The sequence below is a fragment of the Lipotes vexillifer genome, unplaced genomic scaffold, assembly GCF_000442215.2.
Source record: "Lipotes vexillifer unplaced genomic scaffold, Lipotes_vexillifer_v1.1 scaffold611, whole genome shotgun sequence".
Taxonomy (NCBI): domain Eukaryota; kingdom Metazoa; phylum Chordata; class Mammalia; order Artiodactyla; family Lipotidae; genus Lipotes; species Lipotes vexillifer.
In genome coordinates this window covers 1,636,004-1,656,592 of record NW_006785619.1, presented here as the reverse complement: position 1 = coordinate 1,656,592, position 20,589 = coordinate 1,636,004, and the positions used below count along the sequence as shown (strand labels likewise).

The 20,589-nt window shown below is 44.8% G+C and overlaps 1 protein-coding gene across 2 annotated transcripts in view; it reads right to left on the bottom strand.

Annotated features, from left to right (window-relative positions):
- Positions 1–8,490: 8,490 nt before the first annotated feature.
- Positions 8,491–20,589, bottom strand: part of NDEL1 (nudE neurodevelopment protein 1 like 1) — a 33,531-nt gene continuing 21,432 nt past the window's right edge. The window contains exons 8-10 of one of the 2 annotated variants that reach the window (XM_007457827.1): positions 16,485–16,636; positions 13,169–13,203; positions 8,491–9,741 (exon numbers count right to left, since the gene is read on the bottom strand). In XM_007457827.1, coding sequence (XP_007457889.1) covers positions 9,734–9,741; positions 13,169–13,203; positions 16,485–16,636 — 195 coding nt within the window. In that variant the 3' untranslated portion in view covers positions 8,491–9,733. The remainder of the gene's footprint in view (positions 9,742–13,168; positions 13,204–16,484; positions 16,637–20,589) is intronic. The other variant, XM_007457826.1, reaches the window with a different exon arrangement.

The window sequence follows — 20,589 nt, the reverse complement described above, 5'->3', positions numbered from 1 at the left end:
CTGTCTTCTGCTTCAGATTTAGGTACAGTTGCTCCCCTTTTTATATATATACACAAAACCTACACATATTAAACAGATCGTCATCATTGCGTCTATTTTCCATATATCCATCAAGAGACCATTTTATAATACATGTTAAGAAGAGAACCCTTTTTGAAACAAACTCTAGACCCCGTTGCCGGTCGCTGGGGCAGCCCCGGGGTTGCTGCCCAGTTGCTCTGCATGCTCTGTCATACGGACAGCTACCTTAACCTTATTAGTTCTGTGTTCATGTGGCCCCTGCCTCCTCAGCCACGTCAAGTCTCTTAGAACGTTGTGGAACCTAAACTGCACTTGTAGCTCTCATTTCCTTCAAATAATGAAATGATCAACACTATTTCAGTGAGCAAACTGTGAAAGGGGCTTTGGAGAGATTAGGAGGGGTGGGTTGGATGTGGGGAAGCGGCATCGAGTCGTGGTGTGCCCCCATCTCTTCACGTGAACTGTCCTCGGCCCGGTCTGTGCATAGGAAGAACAGCGGCCACCACCCAGCTGAGGCCCTGGGGGCAGCCATCACAGTGACTTCAGGAGGGCCTCTGGAGGCCCCGGCTTCCCCAGTGTGCTCCTCGCTTCTGGAGTGAGCAGCTGCAGGCCCCAGAGCAGAAGCTCAGGGGATACCCTCCCTCGCCAGCCAGGCTCTCATGCTGACCTTGCAAATTCAGCCGCTGCTTTGAGCCCAAAATGGGAATATTGGTTTTGTGTCCGAGACTTGTTCCAAGTTTGTTGGTGAGGTTGACAGAACCTCGAGAACAGATGCCACCTGCCTGAATGTTGACATGCCAGTGGATGTGACTCCTTTTTGATTTCTCCTTTCCCCTCCCCCTTGGGACAGTGTTACAGTGAACATTTAGCATTCTGTTTTTGGTTGATAGTTAATCAAACTGACATTACAGAAAGTGCCTTAGACACTACAGTACTAAGACAATGTTAAATATATTATTTGCCTCTGTAACAATCTAATGTATTAAGTTTTGACTGTGCTTCATATATCATGAACCTCTCTAGTCAAAGTGGTATTATAAACATTCAGTGACAATGAATCAGTGTTAATTATAAATCCTTGATCCTCTGCAACATGCTTGAAAACACAAACCTTTTGGGTTAAAAGCTTTAACATCTGTTAGGAAGAATTTGTCATGTGGGTTTGGAATCTTTGATTTTCCCCCTTTATGAATTGTACTGGCTGTTGACCACCAGACACCTGACTGCAAATATCTTTTCTTGTATTCCCATATTTCTAGACAATGATTTTTGTAAGACAATAAATTTATTCATTATAGATATTTACGCCTGCTCTATTTACTTGGAGGAAAAAGCACCCGTTGAGAATAAACAGACCTCAATAAACAAGAATAATCATGTGACTGTGAAATCTGTTTTCTCACCTTCTGTTCTCGATTTCCCACCTGTGGTCTGATTGGAGGTTGGAAGCTACAGAGAGTTTAAATGCTGACAGCCAGGCTGCTTTTATCTGAGGGCACTGCACTCGCAGAAACTGTCGGATGACAGGCTAATTCTCTGGGCAGTCATGGCGACAGATCCTGTTCTCACCGATGGCCTCCGTGTGTAGCTGCATCAGGAAGGAAAGGGCTGCTGGAGCTGGAGCCCCAACTGTTAATGGAGAAGGGAGCAATCCAGGGCTGCAGGATGAAGCCTTGAGGAGGGTTTCCAGTCACCAACCAATGAGGCCCATTACTGGAATTAAGAGATCCAAGACGTTTCAGACTACGTTCTCAGGCAGGATGCACATTAAAAATGCTTTTGGGAGGATTCAGCGATGAGATCCAAGGGCAGCTGTGAGCCCCTTAGGACACGCTGGAGAGAAATACTAGGGGAACACTCATGTAGAGAATGCTGGGGGGTTTCCATGATATGCTCAGCTTAGGCTGGTTCTGGTGGTCTGACTCTATATACCTAGGCTGCTCAGCAGTTGTGGGGATGTGAAAACTGGGCAAAAGTGTTCCCTTTCTCCTGTGTCACTACCATAGGAAAAAAAGGTGAGCTGCACTTACCGTGTCTCAGGTGTGTTCTCACCCCTGCATTCAATATCTCAGTCCAGGGGTTTGTGGAATTCAGAAGCTTGTTTTTCTCAAAAAGAATCCTTCCCTGCTGGCTGGTTTAACTGGTGTTAATGTCACACTGTTTCCCAACTACTCAGCCTATCAGGAGAAACATATAATCTACATGAACAGACTCCAATCCCTGGGAGCCGGACTCTGAGTGTCAAAGACAAAGCAACAGGCCAGCTCCCACCCCACAGGTGTATGGTCCATCGTGAGGAAGGGCTCAGGCAAGACGTGGGAAAGCCTTAGCCTTTTGTGGAAATGAAGTTTAGATGAGCTCTGCTGGGGTTTTAACTCTGTCGCGTACACTTTAAATGCTCTGTCTGCCCTTGCCACACCATAGTTGCTGCTCTTTTTAATGCAGACGTTCTAGGAAATTCTTTTAAATGACTTTGGTACAGATAACACGTCTGTTCCTAGCCTGACTGTCTGGGCATTCTGACATCAGAAAGACTAGTGCCCTATCACACTTACTTCTGTCACCAATCTTCCCCTTCCCTGGAAACCTCAATGAAGATGAAATGAGCTAGAAGACCGATATCTTACAACCGGCCCTCCCAATGGCTCTGGGTATCACTGACCCATGGCCCCTTCCTCCTGACGCCAACATTGCTATGACAATAGACATGTCTGTCAAGACTGCGGAAGAAAAGAGCTCACAGTTGTCTGACGCTAGGAACCACCACTTCCTGCCCCGCCCCTAAAAAAAAAAAATCAAGGAAAGACTAGTGCCCTATCACACTTACTTCTGTCACCAATCTTCCCCTTCCCTGGAAACCTCAATGAAGATGAAATGAGCTAGAAGACCGATATCTTACAACCGGCCCTCCCAATGGCTCTGGGTATCACTGACCCATGGCCCCTTCCTCCTGACGCCAACATTGCTATGACAATAGACATGTCTGTCAAGACTGCGGAAGAAAAGAGCTCACAGTTGTCTGACGCTAGGACCCCCCCCCCCCCCCCCCGCCCCTAAAAAAAAAAAATCAAGTCACAACAGGCCATAGGCTGGAATCTTTAGAAAGTGGAGACACGGCTCCACTCCCCCTAGTTCAGGCAGGCCTGGGTGAAGCCCGTGGCTGAGACCCGAGGCAAGTCCCCATCCACAGAAGCTTCCCAGTCGCTCTGGGAGGGAAAAGATCTTCACCAAGAGCTTTCCCAAAGGCTGAGCATTTGCAAGAATGCTACGTCCTGTGCACGGTCAGGACCAGCCAGGCAGTCTACTTCCTCATGTAGCCACCTGTCATTTGGAAATCTAGCAAATCATACGATTCTTTTCAGAAATCTAATATGAAACACTATAAAGATATAATGACATGACGCCAGTTTCCAAAGACAACGTTAACTGTAATCAGAGTGCCTATGTACCATATTCACGAAGTATGAACACGTCCTTCACCCCTAACACCAAGACTACAAATTCGTGTTTGATGCATTACAGCAGTGACGTCTGTGTATTTTTTTTCAAAGTCGCCCAGTAATGGAATCCGTCCCCGCTAACTGGATGTCATGAAGCCTCATTCAAGATGTAACGTGACATAATCAGACTATTAAACACTGGGTCTGACTGAGACATCCAAGCAGAGCGCTAGCTCCTTCAGAGGACCATACTGCACAGAAGCTAAGATGCTCCTGTTCTCACGTGTAAGCTCACGCATCTCATGATCACCTTCAGGAGGTGGCAGTTGTCATGTGGTTGGTTGTCATTGCCTGACTCCTGGTAGGTCAATAAAGCCCAGCATCAGATCTTGTAGAATGAGTGTCAGCAGCTTAGAGTAAACTCTGGAGCCAGCAGTAGAATATGCTTTCCAGAAGCACTGCACCATCAGCGCTCACCGCAGCGCTTGGGAAAACATGGACAAGGACAACTCTGGGTCAAAATGTAGTTCAGAAGGTTGGAATCAATGAAGTTTTAGGAGTATCCCTCACATTTTCCTTTTTGTGTATGAATTAAGTGTGATATGATGAAAATCCGCATAAAGAAGTCTTTAAAAGACTTTCAGTAAATATGAAGTCTAAACGATAGGCGTTTTCATAGTTCCAGCTGGCACATTTTTCTTACTGGTTTACAAAATAAAGGTGTGTCTTATAATTGCTGACGTTTGAGAGTCCATGAAATACAGAACTCTCCTCACTAGGCCGGTGCTGGGGTGGAACCTGGGGGAATCTGCATTTTAAAATTTCCCCAAGTATGACTCAGCCCAGTCATCTGGCAGGTTCAGGGAGGCCCCTGCTCTGTGCTACTTGGTCAACCCTCAGAACTACTCAGCACAATTCGTCAGGCCAACTGGGGCAGTGAGAGAAAATCAGTCTCGTTACTTCAATTTTTAAAAAATTTGAGCAACTTTACAGGAAAATTTAGAACCCTTGACAAATAGTAAACTATTTTCATCTTTCCATTTCATTTCTGATTTTTTTTATAAAGCTGCAATTGCACGTTCATCTATTTTGTGTCCTCATTGATCAATTTCCATTCCCACGGATTAGCACGACTACACCATTACATTTCAGTGGCTCTGTGGTCTTTTGTTCAGCTGATAAGTCATCCCAACCATTCCATTCCCCTGCCATCAGACATTTATATTAGTACTGTTGAGACTGATTTTGTTTGTTCTCCTACCATAGATGAAGAGCTGTTACAGCTTATCACATTATTAGATTGAGTCAAGACTTAGAGAGGATAATTTAGCGACACCAATGTGTAAAAGTGTACCTAGTCCCCTAAATTCTAGGTGACAGCAGGATTTGCTGGGGAGGGTGGGCAGCTAAAGCACTCACTCTTTTTAGCACCAAAAAACTGCTTCATAGCTCCATCTACTGACAAGGCTCTGAGCCTCACACAGACGTCGCTGTTGATCCACGCACAGAAAACTTGCCCAGTCCTGCCAGCCCAGCACCGCATTCCCAGGCCTCCACCTGCACGTCATGACCCAAGCAGAATGTCCATATTTCAATGGGGGCAGCAAACTTGATACCGGACTAGAAAACACCCCACAGGTAAACAAGTGAAACATCTGTTCAGTTTTCAAACACTAACATAACTCCTGTGGGTGCAGGCGGGCAGCAGGATAAAGCATGACTCCAAATCATAACTCCATGTGGCACAAACACCAGCACCATAAGCTTCGTTCTGTTTTCAAATTTGCCTCTTCACATGCACTCTTATAAAAGAAGTCTGTTACATTAATATTTACTAAAGATTGTTTTTCCTTAAAATTAAAAGAAGGGGTACTGTATTCCCATATATCATTTTTAAGTCATGGGACCAGTTGTTAGATAAGATGCTCTAAGTCATAGGAAGATGATTTGCAAAGATGCCTCCTGCCCCCGCTCCCATTTTTAGAAAAGAATTCAGTAACACATTCAAATTTTAAAGGCCAAGCTAGTGCTCTCAATTTGTTTCAAACTTTGAGGCAAATAGAGAGAGAAAAACAACCCATGAAGTAAAAGTCAGAATGTAGAAAAGGCTTATCTTAGCATCCTCTAGGCAAACAGCGTGGACAACTGACAGCCTGGACCCAACCCCCCCCAGGCCCTGTTCCCACCAGCGGCCAGGCAGGAGAGACCTGGCTACAGGCTGCCCTCGAAAGCCACTGCCGCACCCCAGGTCATGTCCCCTTCCCCAGAGGTGCCAGCTTCCACCTTGGCTCTCAGGAGATGCTAATGGCGTCTCCAAGACAGCTTCTGAGAGAAAGAGAGTCCACACACGACAGACAAGATTGGGAGAGGAGGAGGGTGGATGAGCCACATTCCTCCCACTGCAAAGGCTGTGCCGCCTTCATGCGCATCACTTCCAAGCGTTCAAAATCAGCTCACCTCCTGAGACATGAGACAGAGTCAAGGCCAGCGAGGCCTCGAGTTTGACAAGGTGGTGAAGACAGCGGAAAAACACTGGGCTCCTTTCCAAACCTGGCTCTTCCGTGAACCAGCTGTGTGAGCTTAGACCAGTCACCTAAACCCTGGGCCCGCCTTGCCATCTGTAGATGGAGGCAAAACCAGCTCATCCTGCGCCCAGGTCACTGTATCTAGTTGCCACTTGCCTACTTGTGACTCAACACCCCAGCTGTGGCTTCTGGCTCCTCCCTGAGTTGGTGGGGTATCACTTCTGGCCACTCAGCTGGCTCCTGTTTCATGCAGGAAGACGTTTCAGGAGCAAGGGATGGGAATGGGTGGTGAGATGAAAATACCTGGAGACAAGAAGCTGTCCTTTGCCACGTGGAAAATCAGCCCCCTCCACGCAGGGGAGACCATGTGGACCCAGCTCAGGGTCAGCTCATTCCTGAAGGTTTCAGTGTGAGCCACGCAAACCTGGCAATCGAGCAGCCCTAGGAAGAGAACCCACTCAGAGGATCTTTACCTATACAGGCAAGTAGTTAGTAGAATTTTCATACCAGGAAGCAAATGCTCTATTTGAGCAAGTACAAAGCAGCATCTTGAACCAGATACAGAGGGTCACTGACTTACAATGGTTTACGATTTTTTTTTATTCTACCATGATGCAAAAGCGATACACTCAATAAAAACCATGCTTTGAATTTTAGATTTTAATCTTCTCCCAGGCTAACAATATGCAGCCCAATCCTCTCTCACAATGCTGGACAGGGCAGTTCCCGGTCAGCCACACAATCAAGAGAGTCAATAACCGATACAATTACAACCGTTCTGTACCCAGACGACCGTTTGGTTTTTCACTTTCAATACACTATTCAATCAATTAGATGAGATAGCCAACACTTAATTATCAAATAGGCTTTGTGTTAGATGATTTTGCCCAACTGTTGGCTAATGTCTAAGCGTTCTGAGCATGTTTAAGGTAGGCGAGGCTAAGCTATGATGTTCAGTAGGTTAAGTGTATTAAACGCATTTTCAATTTACAATGAGTGGGTTTACTGGGACGTAATCCCACTGTAAGTGGAGGAAGATCTGGAATCCACGGAGAAAGCTGAAAGAGGCTTGGGGAATCAACCAGCTTCCTCAGGGGGTCATATGCCAAGGGCTGCTGCAGCTATCAAAAACCAAAACTATGTGGGAGTCCTGAAGGGGCCAGAAATAAGCCTAGCAGCACACTCTGTACTTTCACGGACCTGGCCTGTGCTCTCCTGGACCCAAAGCAGTGGTGACATCAGTGAATAACACGTGGGCCCCTGCAGCCAGGGCCCTACTCCCAGCCACTGCCTGAATAACAACTGGTGAGATGATCCCAGGGGTGTGCAGCTGCAGAGGAAGTGAGAAATCGCTGAGGAGCCAAGGGAAAGGATTGAAGCTCCAGAACTCATCCTTACTTTAACCAGAGCAGCTCTGTTTGTCATGTTTTAGATTTGGGGTTCCTGCATAAACAAAGAGGTCTGCTAAACGCTGAAACCTCTGATCTAATCCAACCCTTCCAATGATGGCTGGGAAAGAAGCTGGGAGTCTGCCCATCAGTAAGAGACCTGGAATTTTCAACTGTTCGGCCAGCAGAGCTGGGCACAGCACACACACACACCAGGACAAGCTTCTCTCGTGAGTCAACTTATGATGAAATCTCCAGGAACAACTAATAGAAGCTATTCCTGCCTGCATACTGACAGACAGAAGAAAAAATGTTTAATGTATCCTACCTTAATGTTTCTTATTCACTTAGGAACTGGATTCACTTACTTTTCATTTACATATAGTCTTAAAACTACAAACTACTCCGTTTATGCTTTGTTATAAGCAGTGCTCAGAATCTGACACATCAGTACAGATGCCCCAGTTAACTTGTTCCTCAAGTCCAGTCACCCTGTCTCTTGCTACTAAACATCTGGCACCTTCTCTCAAGGGATGAGGAGAGAAGCCCGGATCCAAGTGACCTCTAATCCCAGAACACCAGCACATGTCATGAACAGCAGCCCAGCAGGAGGACCAGCTCCCGGATCCATCGCGGTTACTCCAAGACTTAGCAAGCTGCCTCCCTCTCCCTCAAAGTGCAGGTCCTTCCTCCCAGATTTCCACACAGGGCCAGGGCTATTCTCAGGCTGCTCCTGGAAATCACAGCTAAGAGCAGAAACCAGCACCAAGAATCAGCATGAGGAATACATAAGCCACAAGGGTGTATTGTACAACACAGGGAACACAGCCGGTACTCTGTAGTTACTATTAATGGTATAACCTTTAAAAATTGTGAATCGCTGTATTGTATACCTGTAACTTGTGTAAAATTGGACATCAACTATACTTCAATTTTTAAAAAAATAAAAAACAATCAGCATGAGAATGCCTGTTCACACATCCTGAGGCCGCCTGAATTTTCTTTGCCCTATTCCACAGCTGCTGTCCATCCCCGTGTCCCATGTCACAGCAGAAGTGACATTTGAACCTGGCTTTGCAACTCCAGCTCTTCTCTCCCAGGATGGCAGAAACCCAATAAAGCAACCTCAATCCTTTTTCTTTTTTTTCTGTGAAATTTATTGTTTCCACATTAAAAGATTTTTTTGAGGGGGAGTATTTTTTTTTTAACCACGTGATGATCCTACACAGCTGCCCAGAGTAGGACACCATCATAAGTCTTTAACATGCCATATGAGTTCTGAATAAATAAAAGCTACAAAGCCCAAGTTATATACAAATATCTTAGGCAATAATGTTTACAAACCTATGTACAATAAAACAAATGTAAACAGTAAATGCAGCATGAGAGTAATCAAAGGATGCACAGGGACAACCACTTATGGTCGGTCTGCCCCCAGGAGCTGGCACCAGCCGGCCCCTGGAATCAGGCCGCTCAACCCTTCCTAACACAACTGGACAGGCCCTCTGAAAACAAAACAAAAACACTCTGAAGGTGTCATTTAACTAAAGGACCAGAGAGCTGGCGAGGAGGCTGCTGCCACCACCCTCTGCCCCGAGTCTCAGGCACATGGAGGAGGACCTGCACGTGCCCAGGTCCCAGAAGCTCCTGCCACCTGGGCTCAGCCAGGCATTCTGCTGCTCTGGGAGGCTAGTCTATGGAATGGTAACTGCTAAAGTAAAGCCAGAAGGTGCAGAAAATGTTCCCTAATTCAGTGACCTTCCTGACTCTTCGCCAGCAACAGGCCCAAACCGTGGGGGTGGAGGTGGGGGACACATGATCCATGAGCACTGGAGATGCTTGGGTGGGAGCTCAGGAGGAGAGCACATGTCGACCTGATTTGGGCGAGAACCTCTGGAAGATCTGCAGTGTCCTAAACGTAACTAAATCCTATCAGTACAGCAGGGAGGGGGCTATGAGGCAGGTGTGATGAATGGGTACTTCTGCATCCAGTGACCAAGTAATACGTGTATGTATCACCTTGTGACCCACAAAAGTGCAATCATGTGAAACCAACGGCACTACGGCGAGAAGAGAAAATAGCCAGTATTGATGTCGCGCAGAGTCCTGGGGCTGGGCAGGGCCCAGCAGCCGCCACTGCATGCAGCCTGCCCTCTGCCAGCCGTGGGGAGGCGGACGGAGGGGCACGAGCTGGGCCCGGGCACCGAGGGGTGAGGCGTGGGTGTCCTGGGTTGTTGCAGGAGGGCGGGAGCCCCGACCTGGAGGCCAGGCACTCACACGCTGAGAGGCAGCATACCCGGTGCTGACGACGGGCGCGAGGAGCCCAGAGCGGGAGGAGGAGAAGCCGGGTCAAAGCCGTTTACTGCCCTGTGGGGGTGGCCAGAGCAGAGAAGGGAAGGGAAGAGAAAGAGAGACTGTCATTTAAAATCACTCGACACACAGCGAAATTCATTTGCTCTCTACAACTATTCCTCTTCCCGGCCTAGAGCAGAATCCTGATGGCCCAAGGGAGAGAGCTGTCTAGAGAGCATGAGCCGGTGAGAGAGTTGAGAAGCCCATGGTCCTGGGGGTGATGAGGCTACTGCTCCCTTCTCGGCAACTTCATCACACTGGCCGCGGCAGCCACAGCCCTGATCGATTTCCCAACAGAGCAGGTTAAACGTCTACCAGTAGGGAACTACCTAAAGAAATAGCGGTACAAACCAACAAGGAAATATCATACAGCCATTAAAAACACATTCCAGGGTTCTTAACAGCACGGAAAATATTCCGAATGTAATTAACGCTAGGTGGAAAAAGCATCAGGTTACCAAACTGGATATGCTCCATAATATGAAGGCCAAAAAGTGAGTAGTACATATTCTGGACTACAGCCCCTTATACAGCTAGACATTACCATCCAGAGCTAAATCTAGAATGTGTGGACACACACTCGCACTCCCACACATGCACAGAAGGAAAATGTAACAAGTTACTCTTCTCCCCTCTGAGTTGTGGGTAAATTTTATTTACTACTTTATACTTTTCTGTTGTTTTCCAAATCTCCTACAATGTACAGGAACATGTTAAATAAGGGGGAGAAAAATAACTTTTTAAAATTGTTCAGCAAGCAAAGCCAGATGGGTAGGCTTCTCTGCCACCTTGTGAGACACCAGCCCCGCCCAGCACAAGCGCCTGCAGCCAGGACCCAGCCCCGCCCCAGCCCCAGCGCCCAGCAGCACAGCCTCAGGAAGCAATGAGGGAATGAGTGCAAGGCCTGCAGCCCCTCTCAGGACACCACTCCAGCCCCTCCATACGGACAAACTTCCTAGGAAAATGTGTCCCACTCACAACCTGGGAGATGCCACCAAGTGCAAGGGGCCAGACTGCCCCACACGTACCCACCACTGTCCCCACCGGCCTACTCATCAGAGGGGCCCAGGGAGTTGAATACAGACTCATGGACAGAGGTTCTCTTAAAAAAACAAAACACAGACAAATTCCCCACCAAGATCAAGATGACAGTTTCATACACTGAAGAGGTGAGGGCAACCTCCTGGAGAAACAGGCATGCAAAGAGACTTGACTAATGACCCTTGACTACTTTGAAGAACAGTTAACATCTGAAGAAACTAACCTGCGTATAGATTTTGAGTTGGAAATCATGCTACCCACACAGGCCAAGAGCAACAGAAGGGGCTCTGACCAGTGCCATCTCTCCCTGTTGTCCATCTTTCCACCTCAGTGATGCACACTCAAGATTTTCTCTTTTCTCTTTGGGCTGGGGAGGTCTGATATTCGAGCTTCATCACATTTGAAAACTTCAAATCATCCCTCTCCATCCTCCAAGGCTGTATGCCTTTGCCTCTTCTGGGGACAGAGCTCACATCCTACATGCCACTGTAGCCCTCAAATAATAAGCCACTTGTCTGTCATTTGTCTGCCTGGTCCCAGAGCCCTGATACCTGCCTCTCCTAGAACCTCAGGGAGAACTAACTAGGCAGAGGCCTCACAAACAGCTTCAGCTTTCCACCTGTGAACATCAGATTCCCAGCTGCACAGAGCATGGCAGAAGGCAGGGCTACAGACAGTCCCCAAAACTCGGCAGAAAGGGAGCACTGCTGGGTGCCAAGAAGAACCTGGCACCTGCTCCATAGGGTGTGCAAAAGCAGCAAATGTGAGGATGGCTCCACATGCAGGTTTAGGACTGAGATTCCTGCATTTTCAGGAACGGACCTTTAAGGAATGTTAAGTTCATCCCCATTGTTATACTGCCAAGGAAACAAAAGTAGGAGAAGGTCCAGCCATTCACCTGAGTGCACGCTGTGAGCTTGTCAATGGGGAGCTGGGCCCACAACCTGCCTCCAGATGCCCAGGCCATTATCCTTTCTCAGTTTCCTCCTGGCCCAGGGACACCTGACAGGCTCCAGTGAACAAGCACGTTGGTGCTCCCACTGCAGGTTGCTCTAATGGGAAAAATAAGCAGTGCGATCCAAAATATAAAGGGAAAACAAGAAACTAGATAAAGTAGCTTCTCTGTGTGGACAGAAATGGGAATTCTGGATTTGAAAGTTCAATGGGAGAGAGAGAGAATAACAATCCACCAGGGTCTTACCTAGCACCCCTCTTTGAGTCAAGAATTAGTAAGTAAAAGACCAGGAGGAAGGAGAAAGCTGAACCTAGAGGCAGAATTATCAGTCTGGTGAGGTCCCTTGAGGGAACCGCAAAGCTGTGCAATGAGGAAAGGTTTCCAAGAAAAGAAACACCTCCATACTCACCACATTTGGTTTTAGGGAGCAGCAAAAGAGCCGAAGGGCAATGTCCCAGTGGACAACACAGGACTGAATGGAGAAAGAATGGGCAGGGATGGAGATACAGATCTGGGAATCATCTATGTAAAAAAGGTTCCAAAAGCTATAAAATTTCCTGATCATACCACAAAAATCTAGTGTAAGAGTCTGAAAAATAGAGAATCCAGCTAAGACAAGGAACTAAGGTGAGCTGTAAATGGCAACAGAAGACGTGAGAGAGGGAAAAGAGCCAATGAATATTTAGAAGCTGGTCAGGAGGAGAATAAATTTAACACGATACAGATAACGCATGGGGGCTAAATCTGTCAAAGCAAGGACAGGTACACCTGAGAGGGCAGGAAAGAAAAGGCAGAGACTGGGCTAGAGCTAATTCAGGAGAGCAGGCAGACACACTCCAGACCCCAGTCTTCCAGCTATATGGAGAAATGGAAGCTCAGCACAGTGCCAGTCCTCGGCCCAGGCTCTGCAAACTGAAATTTACATTCCTCAAAAGGAAGGCAGCCCTTATACACGTCCCCATCTACCATTCCAGTGTCCTGAGGGAACACAAGCGTGAGCACAGAGGAAAGTCCCCACACAGCAAGAATCCAATATCATTAGTGCTGCTTTGAGAAAACAGAAGACACTGGGTAACAGGAAGCACCCCAGGCCCGTGGAGGCAGTCATATGCGGGTCCCAGGGCCTGGCAGTGACCCCCAACCCCCTGCCCCAAGACGGCTGGCGTCATCTCTACCACACTCCCACCTGTAACAGAAGTACCATCAGAGCACTTCACAACCGCCCCAGGACCACTACAGCTAACTTGTTTTTGTTTTGCACAACTGAACCAATAATAAAGTTGCACAGTCAAATCAAACAGGAACTTGAAAGCTCACTCATGGGCTGGAAGTTGGTTAAAGCAGTCAGCCCCATGCAGTTAGTAAAACCAGTTTGTTAATGTTAACTTGTCTTCCACCACACACCATGATTAAGAATGAAAGAGCGCAGCAAACAAGTTCAGTTACCCATGAACAACGTGGGAAATATGACTTTTTCTTGCCTAGTAAAAGAAAGGAAAAAATATTAAACAGTAATACAAATACTATTTTCAAACCATGCCCTAAAATTAGTCTACGTTCACCTATACCCAACCCAAAAGAAATCAGACTGGCTTACAAAATTAGGACAAGTGATACGTAAGAAGCTAAACAAAAGCTATGGAGAAAACAAGAACATTTTTGAGAGAACTCAAATGACTGCACTGCATGTGAACTGGTGTCCTTTTGGATGAGTGATATGAACGGCTGGTAGCGGTTGGAGGAAACAGCAACAAAAGGGAAGTAGGCCCAGCAACCCGCATTTTAGGGACTGAAGTGATCACAGACTAGATAAAATCCTGACTCCAAGAAGCCCTCAACTAATCAGAACTTAAAAAATATTTTCAAATCCCATAAAGCAATACATAACAATAAGGCTTTATGTTTACGTGGTAAGCCGTTGCTTCATCTCAAGATTCTGAGGGAAGGAGGAGCACACAGTGTGTACACACACATTCAATACGTGCACACGCACGCAAACCAACTTTGGCAAACTCTCCCAAACAGTAACAGTGCTACAGACAGACTCCTTAGGAGTGAGAGGCGGCAGGCAAGTTCTAGAGCCAAAGGCTTTTTTTAAATGGAAAGCTTCTTCTCATGCTGAAACTACAAGCTACACTTCTACAAGAACTGTCATTTATGCTTTTAACCAGCCAGGTCTAATAATGGAGCTGGGAGTGGGGATATTTACCCCTTCCTTTTGCAGCAGGTATATGCCATCATGGTTTTTATCTAGTCACCAGGTGAGCAGGAAGGAAGGCCAGAGGTAAAAAGCCAGGCAGGCCAAAAGGAAGCCAGAATCAAAGCAAAGCAGCCAGGAAGTAAGAACATAGCAAAACCCACACGAGAGTTATCCTCAGGAAGACGGCAACTACAAACGTAACTCGAGCAATAATAGGTTAATATTTGAGTGTGCATATACAATCCATTTACCATATAAACTAAACACTTGAGAAAAAGCCAACCCACAAAACCATATTTCATTCTTAACAGAAAGGATACAATTAAAAATTTGTTCTGGGCTTCCCTGGTGGTGCAGTGGTTGGGAGTCCGCCTGCCGATGCAGGGGACACGGGTTCATGCCCCGGTCCGGGAGGATCCCACATGCCGCGGAGCGGCTGGGCCCGTAAGCCATGGCCGCTGAGCCTGCGCATCCGGAGCCTGTGCTCCACAACGCGAGAGGCCACAGCAGTGAGAGGCCCGCGTACCGCCAAAAACAAAAAACAAAAAAAAAGACACTCCTCAAGGTTGCCTGGAACTCCTAAACATGTGGAATATTAATTTTATTCTTACCACCACTGAGGAGCCCCAACGGTTAGAATAGTTCTGATTTATATGTTGATATTTTAGAATGTGCTTTTAATGAAATGTGTATAAAGAAAGCCCTGATTTATATATTATTTTAGAATGTGCTCCTTAATGAAATACACATACTTCAAGGTAGAATTCTCTTAAGGGAGAGAGAAAAACCAGAACACTCCACTCCACAAGGATGAACAACAAAAAGCTTTTTAGAATGGACTATGTATCAAATCAAGGCCTCCACAAATGTGCCACTGTCACTGAGGAAAGCAGAAAATACAAGTTCCTTTAAGAAGTTGTGAAAATTTCTATATTGCTTTCACAGAACAAGGACAAGCTGCCTCTATGACTCAAAGCAGAGACAGTGGCAAGGGACCACTGGTGCCTCAGTTGCTGCTCCACTACCAGCTACCTTAAGTCAGCATCTCAGAGCATAGGTCCTAACCAGTTACCTAGACCAAGGCACACCTGTACAAGAGTATATGCATGCAGCATTTTGTTGGTTTGTTTTTTTTTAATTGAGTAGAACAGTATGTACTGACACAGAAAGATACTGGCAATATAAGTCACCACAGGCATATTGCAGAGCAGTATTTAAAGTATCCCAGGGACTTCCCTGGTGGCACAGTGGTTAAGAATCCGTCTGCTGGGCTTCCCTGGTGGCGCAGTGGTTAAGAATCCACCTGCCAATGCAGGGGACATGGGTTCAAGACCTGGTCCGGGAAGATCCCACGTGCCACAGAGCAACTAAGCCCATGCGCCACAACTACTGAGCCTGCGCTCTAGAGCCCACAAGCCACAACTACTGGAGCCGCGTGCCTAGAGCTTGTGCTCCGCAACAAGAGAAGCCACCACAATGAGGAGCCCGCACACCACAATGATGAGTAGCCCCCGCTCGCCGCAACTAGAGAAAGCCCGTGTGCAGCAACGAAGACCCAATGCAGCCAAAAAAAAAGAATCCGTCTGCCAATGCAGGGGACACAGGTTCGATCCCTGGTCCAGGAAGGTCCCACATGCCGTGGAGCAAATAAGCCAGTGCTCCACAACTACTGAGCCTGCGCTCTAGAGCCCATGAGCCACAACTACTGAGCCCACATGCCACAACTACTGAAGCTCATGTGCCTAGAGCCTGTGCTCTGCAACAAGAGAAGCCACCGCAGTGAGAAGCCCGCGCACCGCAACAAAGAGTAGCCCCCGCTCACCGCAACTAGAGAAAGCCCGCGTTCAGCAACGAAGACCCAACACAGCCAAAAATAAATTCATTAATTAAATAAATAAAACAAAGTAGCCCATATGTTTTTAAAAGTGTATAGCAGATGCATAAAAATATGATTTTACATGCCTAGGAATAATTATAAGGATGCAAAAACAGTGTGAAAACAGAAAACACTTTTTACTTTATATACTCTGTACCAACTGACATATTTTTTGTATTAAGGATGTACCACTGCTTTAATCTTACAACAATTTTTTTAAATTCTCAATTCCCCAAAAAACATCTTCACATCATACAAAACTTGTATCTCCTAAACTGTACTTGATCCAGTGGTTTTATATTTTTCTAATATCTTCAGACAGAAGGTTTGTTGAAGAGTTCACACATACATGATCATCATGTTCTCTTTTGCCAAGAAAGTCTACTAGCCTGCAAGCACCTTGAGCACAAGGACCGTATCACAGTCATCTTTAATCCCCAGAGCCTAACACAGCTGCCTTTCAAGAGTCTGCTTCCCAGGACAGAAGCTTCAGAGTCAGGGTTCCCAGGGCAACAGACTCCATGGGGACTAGAAGACAACAGACTTCATGTCCCCTAAGATCTCAATGATAACGCTTCAGGTAGGTTTATCAAACTGAGTTTATCTTTTCAAAGTTCAACAAGCTCACTTAATAATGGGCAACTTCACTACCCAAAAAATTAACGTTTAGAATTTCCAAGACTTACCCTTTGTCGAAGAAAGACGTGTGCCCTGATCGAGAGAACTTCGTGCCGTTGCTATTCATCACCCCACAGTTAACATTCCCTGAAATATAGGATTTTCGTGATGCTTGGTCCTTTGCAAAATTCCTGCAAGCTGCTAATTTGGATTCTAAAGCCTACAAAAGGAAGAAGGAATGATTTGGTTGTCAAAACTGTAGCTGCACATAAAAATTTGCATTTCAAACCATTTCTATTTCAAGACTCAAATCTTATTCTTTCAGTTGATAATGGTGGCTGTTTAAGCCATATCAATCACCTTTCTAATAGAAAGAGGGAATATTTATGCTGACTCCCTTTCTAATGAACTCAGAATATATACTTCTCTCAGTATTACTGAGGGATACAGATATAATCCTCACCTTACAACTAAGAAAAATGTGGCACGGTATACAGAGATGTATCCCAGGTCTCTTGGCCCTATCCACTGTTTCTTTCTAAGTTGTGGACTGTTAGCTGGCTAGTTGGGTGTGTGCGTGTGTGTGTTTTGGGAGCAAGCATTTTAAAGAATGCAAAAACATCACTTGAAAACATTTTAAAGCAGCCAATTCTTTCTTTAGGGCTTCAGGTTAGTCATTTCTACTGTATCAAAATGGATAAGTTCATTTACAACACCTCACATGAAGTTAAATGCTATTCTACTTCTGAGAGCACACTGTAAAATGTCTAATACCCTTCATCTATAATTAAATAATTCACCTGAAAATGACACCAGCCCATTAGCATTCATCTCTAAACTGAGTGCCTGCTTAGCACCTGGTCAGTGCCAGGCTCTACAAACCAACAGATGACATGAAGAGAAGTTTCTCATCAATTTCCATTACTCACAAATATCACCAACTCCCCCTTTCCCACAAACACTTTACCAAATCAAACCCCTCTCCCCGAAAAAAAAAAAAAGGACATAAAATAGTCCAATCCTATTATCCGTGACACTAAGGAATGTGGAATACATAGATAAATTAAACCCACAGGGACTTCCCTGGTGGCACAGTGGTTAAGAATCCGCCTGCCAATGCAGGGGATGTGGGTTTGAGCCCTAGTCAGGGAAGATCCCACATGCCGAGGAGCAACTGAGCCCGTGCACCACAACTATTGAGCCCACGTGCCACAACTACTGAAGCCCATGTGCCTAGAGCCTGTGCTCCATAAAAAGAGAAGCCACCGCAACGAGAAGCCCGCACACCACAATGAGAAGCCCGCACACCACAATGAAGAGTAGCCCCCATCACCGTAACTAGAGAAAGCCCGCACGCAGCAACGAAGACCCAACACCGCCAAAAATAAATACATAAAATAAATTTATTTTAAAAAAATTAAATCCACAGATAACATATTCCACTCTGAGAACCCTCCCCCCATAATTTCAACAACAGCTATTAAGACAGAGCAACAAAAACAGACTGAAACTTCTTTCTCTTCTCCTTTCTTAAAACAAAAGTACCATGACCTAGTAAAATAACAACGAAAGAAGAGAGGTAGTGACCTTGTAGGACAAGCTCTGAATAAGCATTTTTTCAGCATCTTATTAAATAGACACATACACAATAAAAATTGAGAGCCATTAATTTCCTATATTCAAGACACTCATTTATTTGTTCTGATATTTGCTGAGAATCTATCATATAACAGGCACAACTTGTGTTTGAGGTGTCGGTGAGACAGCCTAATGCAAGCACTGGGTCTGGCACTCAAAAACAGTGGCCTAGAAATCAAGATTCAGACCACATCCACACCAAGCAGGAGATGAAACTGTGGTTGTGAGGAAGCTCAGAAAGGTAAGGACAGAACTCTGAGCAAAATCAACACCGAAAGGGTGGGCAGATGAAGACCCAACAAGATGACCAACAGGAATGGGCAGGAAGGCAAGCAGACGTGACACAGCGACACAGCATCAGAAAAGCAGAGGAAAGAAGGCCATTTCAAAAAAATAAGTCAGTGTTGAATATTTCAAGTAAAATTAGGACAGAACAGCATCCCTTGGATTTGACAGCACTGAGATCATCAGTGAGCAATTTGAGTGGAGTGAGCAGGAAACAGAGCCCAGACTAGGCTATCTGGGGAGTGTGTATGCCACCAAAAATGCTAACAATAAATGGAGACATGCTTTCAAAAACTTGGCTGGGAAGGGAAAAGAGAAACAGAATGACAGCTAAAGAGAGACGCAGGGTAAAAGGAAAGAATAGCTGCTTTTATTTTTGCTTTTAAAGTTTAAAAAGTGTATAATATATAATATATAAATATTCGATATAAAGTATAAATAGTAAATATAAAGTATATATATGTAATACATTATATATAAATATTGCATATAAATATTAAAACATATAGTAAAAGTCTGAAGATACAGGAGACATAAAGATGAGAAGGCTGGAAGGAATGAGATCCAAAGCACAGAGGGACAAAATTAGCCATGGGAGGAATGTGATACTTTTACCACTGAGATAAAAAGGAAGAACAGCCACAGAGGTAATAATAGGAGAGTACTAAAAGAAGGTTAAGAGAGGAAAACAAAGTTTAAATAGATGGCCTTGATTTCTCAGTGCAAGAGGATGCAAGAGTGGGAATGGGGCTTCCAGGTGAAGTCAGTGGACAAAGTAGTGTGAAGAAGTAGAAAATGATATTCATAAAAGTATGCAGGGGCTGGAGGATAACAGCAGACCAAAAATTCTAATGACACCTTAAAAGACAAACCGTCAGCTGAATGTGTAAACAATGCAAGGACTTAAGTTCAACTTTCGTGCACCATTTCTAAATAAACTACTTAAGGTACTAAAGCAAAACAGGGAACAAAGATGACAACATGGGGTCCAGGAATAGGCAGAACTAACCCAAGAGTATAATGAAGAGAAATTCAAGGCTGACAGCAGTGCAGCAGCCCTAGAAGCATATCAGAGCACTCAGTAAATAAGAAGCCGGAAGATACAAGATATAGCCAAGAAAGTGTATGTTTCTTCCCTCCACAAGAAAACAAAGGTAATCAGAAATGCTAAGACCCATGATAACAAAAATATCCAATGATATACAAATTATATATGCATACAAAGGCTGAATGTAATTTTAAAAAATAAAAATGGTTGAATTCGTTGAAATGACAGGATTTTAGCTTTTTTCTTTTTATTTATTTCATTGTGATCTTGTAAAAATTGTTTTGCAGTGAAAATAATTAAAAAGATGGCCAATTAAAAAAAATGTTAAGAAAAAGACATACACGTCAACTGTGATACAAATATGAAAAAACCTAATATGGTTTTGAGTAAATAATAGGTAAAGAACAAAATGCCTGAAACACCTGTTGAGCAGCACAAGTAAAACAGCCCTAGAGCCCAGCTCCTCCTCTATGATTATTCAGTAAATAATACACATGTAGGCATAATATTTTAGGTGCTGTTGACTAATTTTCAGAACCAACCAATGGAGAGCTCAAGAAGGGACAGAGACACACACACACAACAGGGAGCTGAGATACAGTCTAATAAATTCAGAAACATAGGTTTAAGCATGTTATTTAAAGTTATAAAAATAACCAACAAAAAATAAAAAATTAGGAGGATGTAAGTTAAATTCCTCATCTTTTTGCTTAAAGTTGTTAAGATACTGAAAAGCAAGCACATTACTTCAAGTTATAGGTTACAACAAATAGGTTACACTATTACAATGCAACTCTTACGACAGCTAGCTTAAAGAAATTATGTTAGGAGTAAGGGAAGGTTACTCTATGTATGAAAGATTTGTACACATTACTTTTTACAGTAACTTTAAAATGCAGATTTACAGTTAATCTGACGGTCAGACAATAATTTTATGAGCCAGAAAAGGTAACAATAGGACCTTCTATCTTGGCCTCTGATTTCTTCTTTATGTAAACTATAATGCAATTTCTGCTTTTTTCAGAGTCACACACACACAAAAATAAGTGAATGGGCAGTGGATAGTGGGAAGTTTCATGGGCAGATTATTGAAAAGAGAAATAAAAGTCACTGAGGGAAACAGGAAAGAAAACTGACTAATGCTAGAAATGCTAACTTTATAGTGGCTTAAAAATCCACAAGGTCATATAACTGTTTCCTGT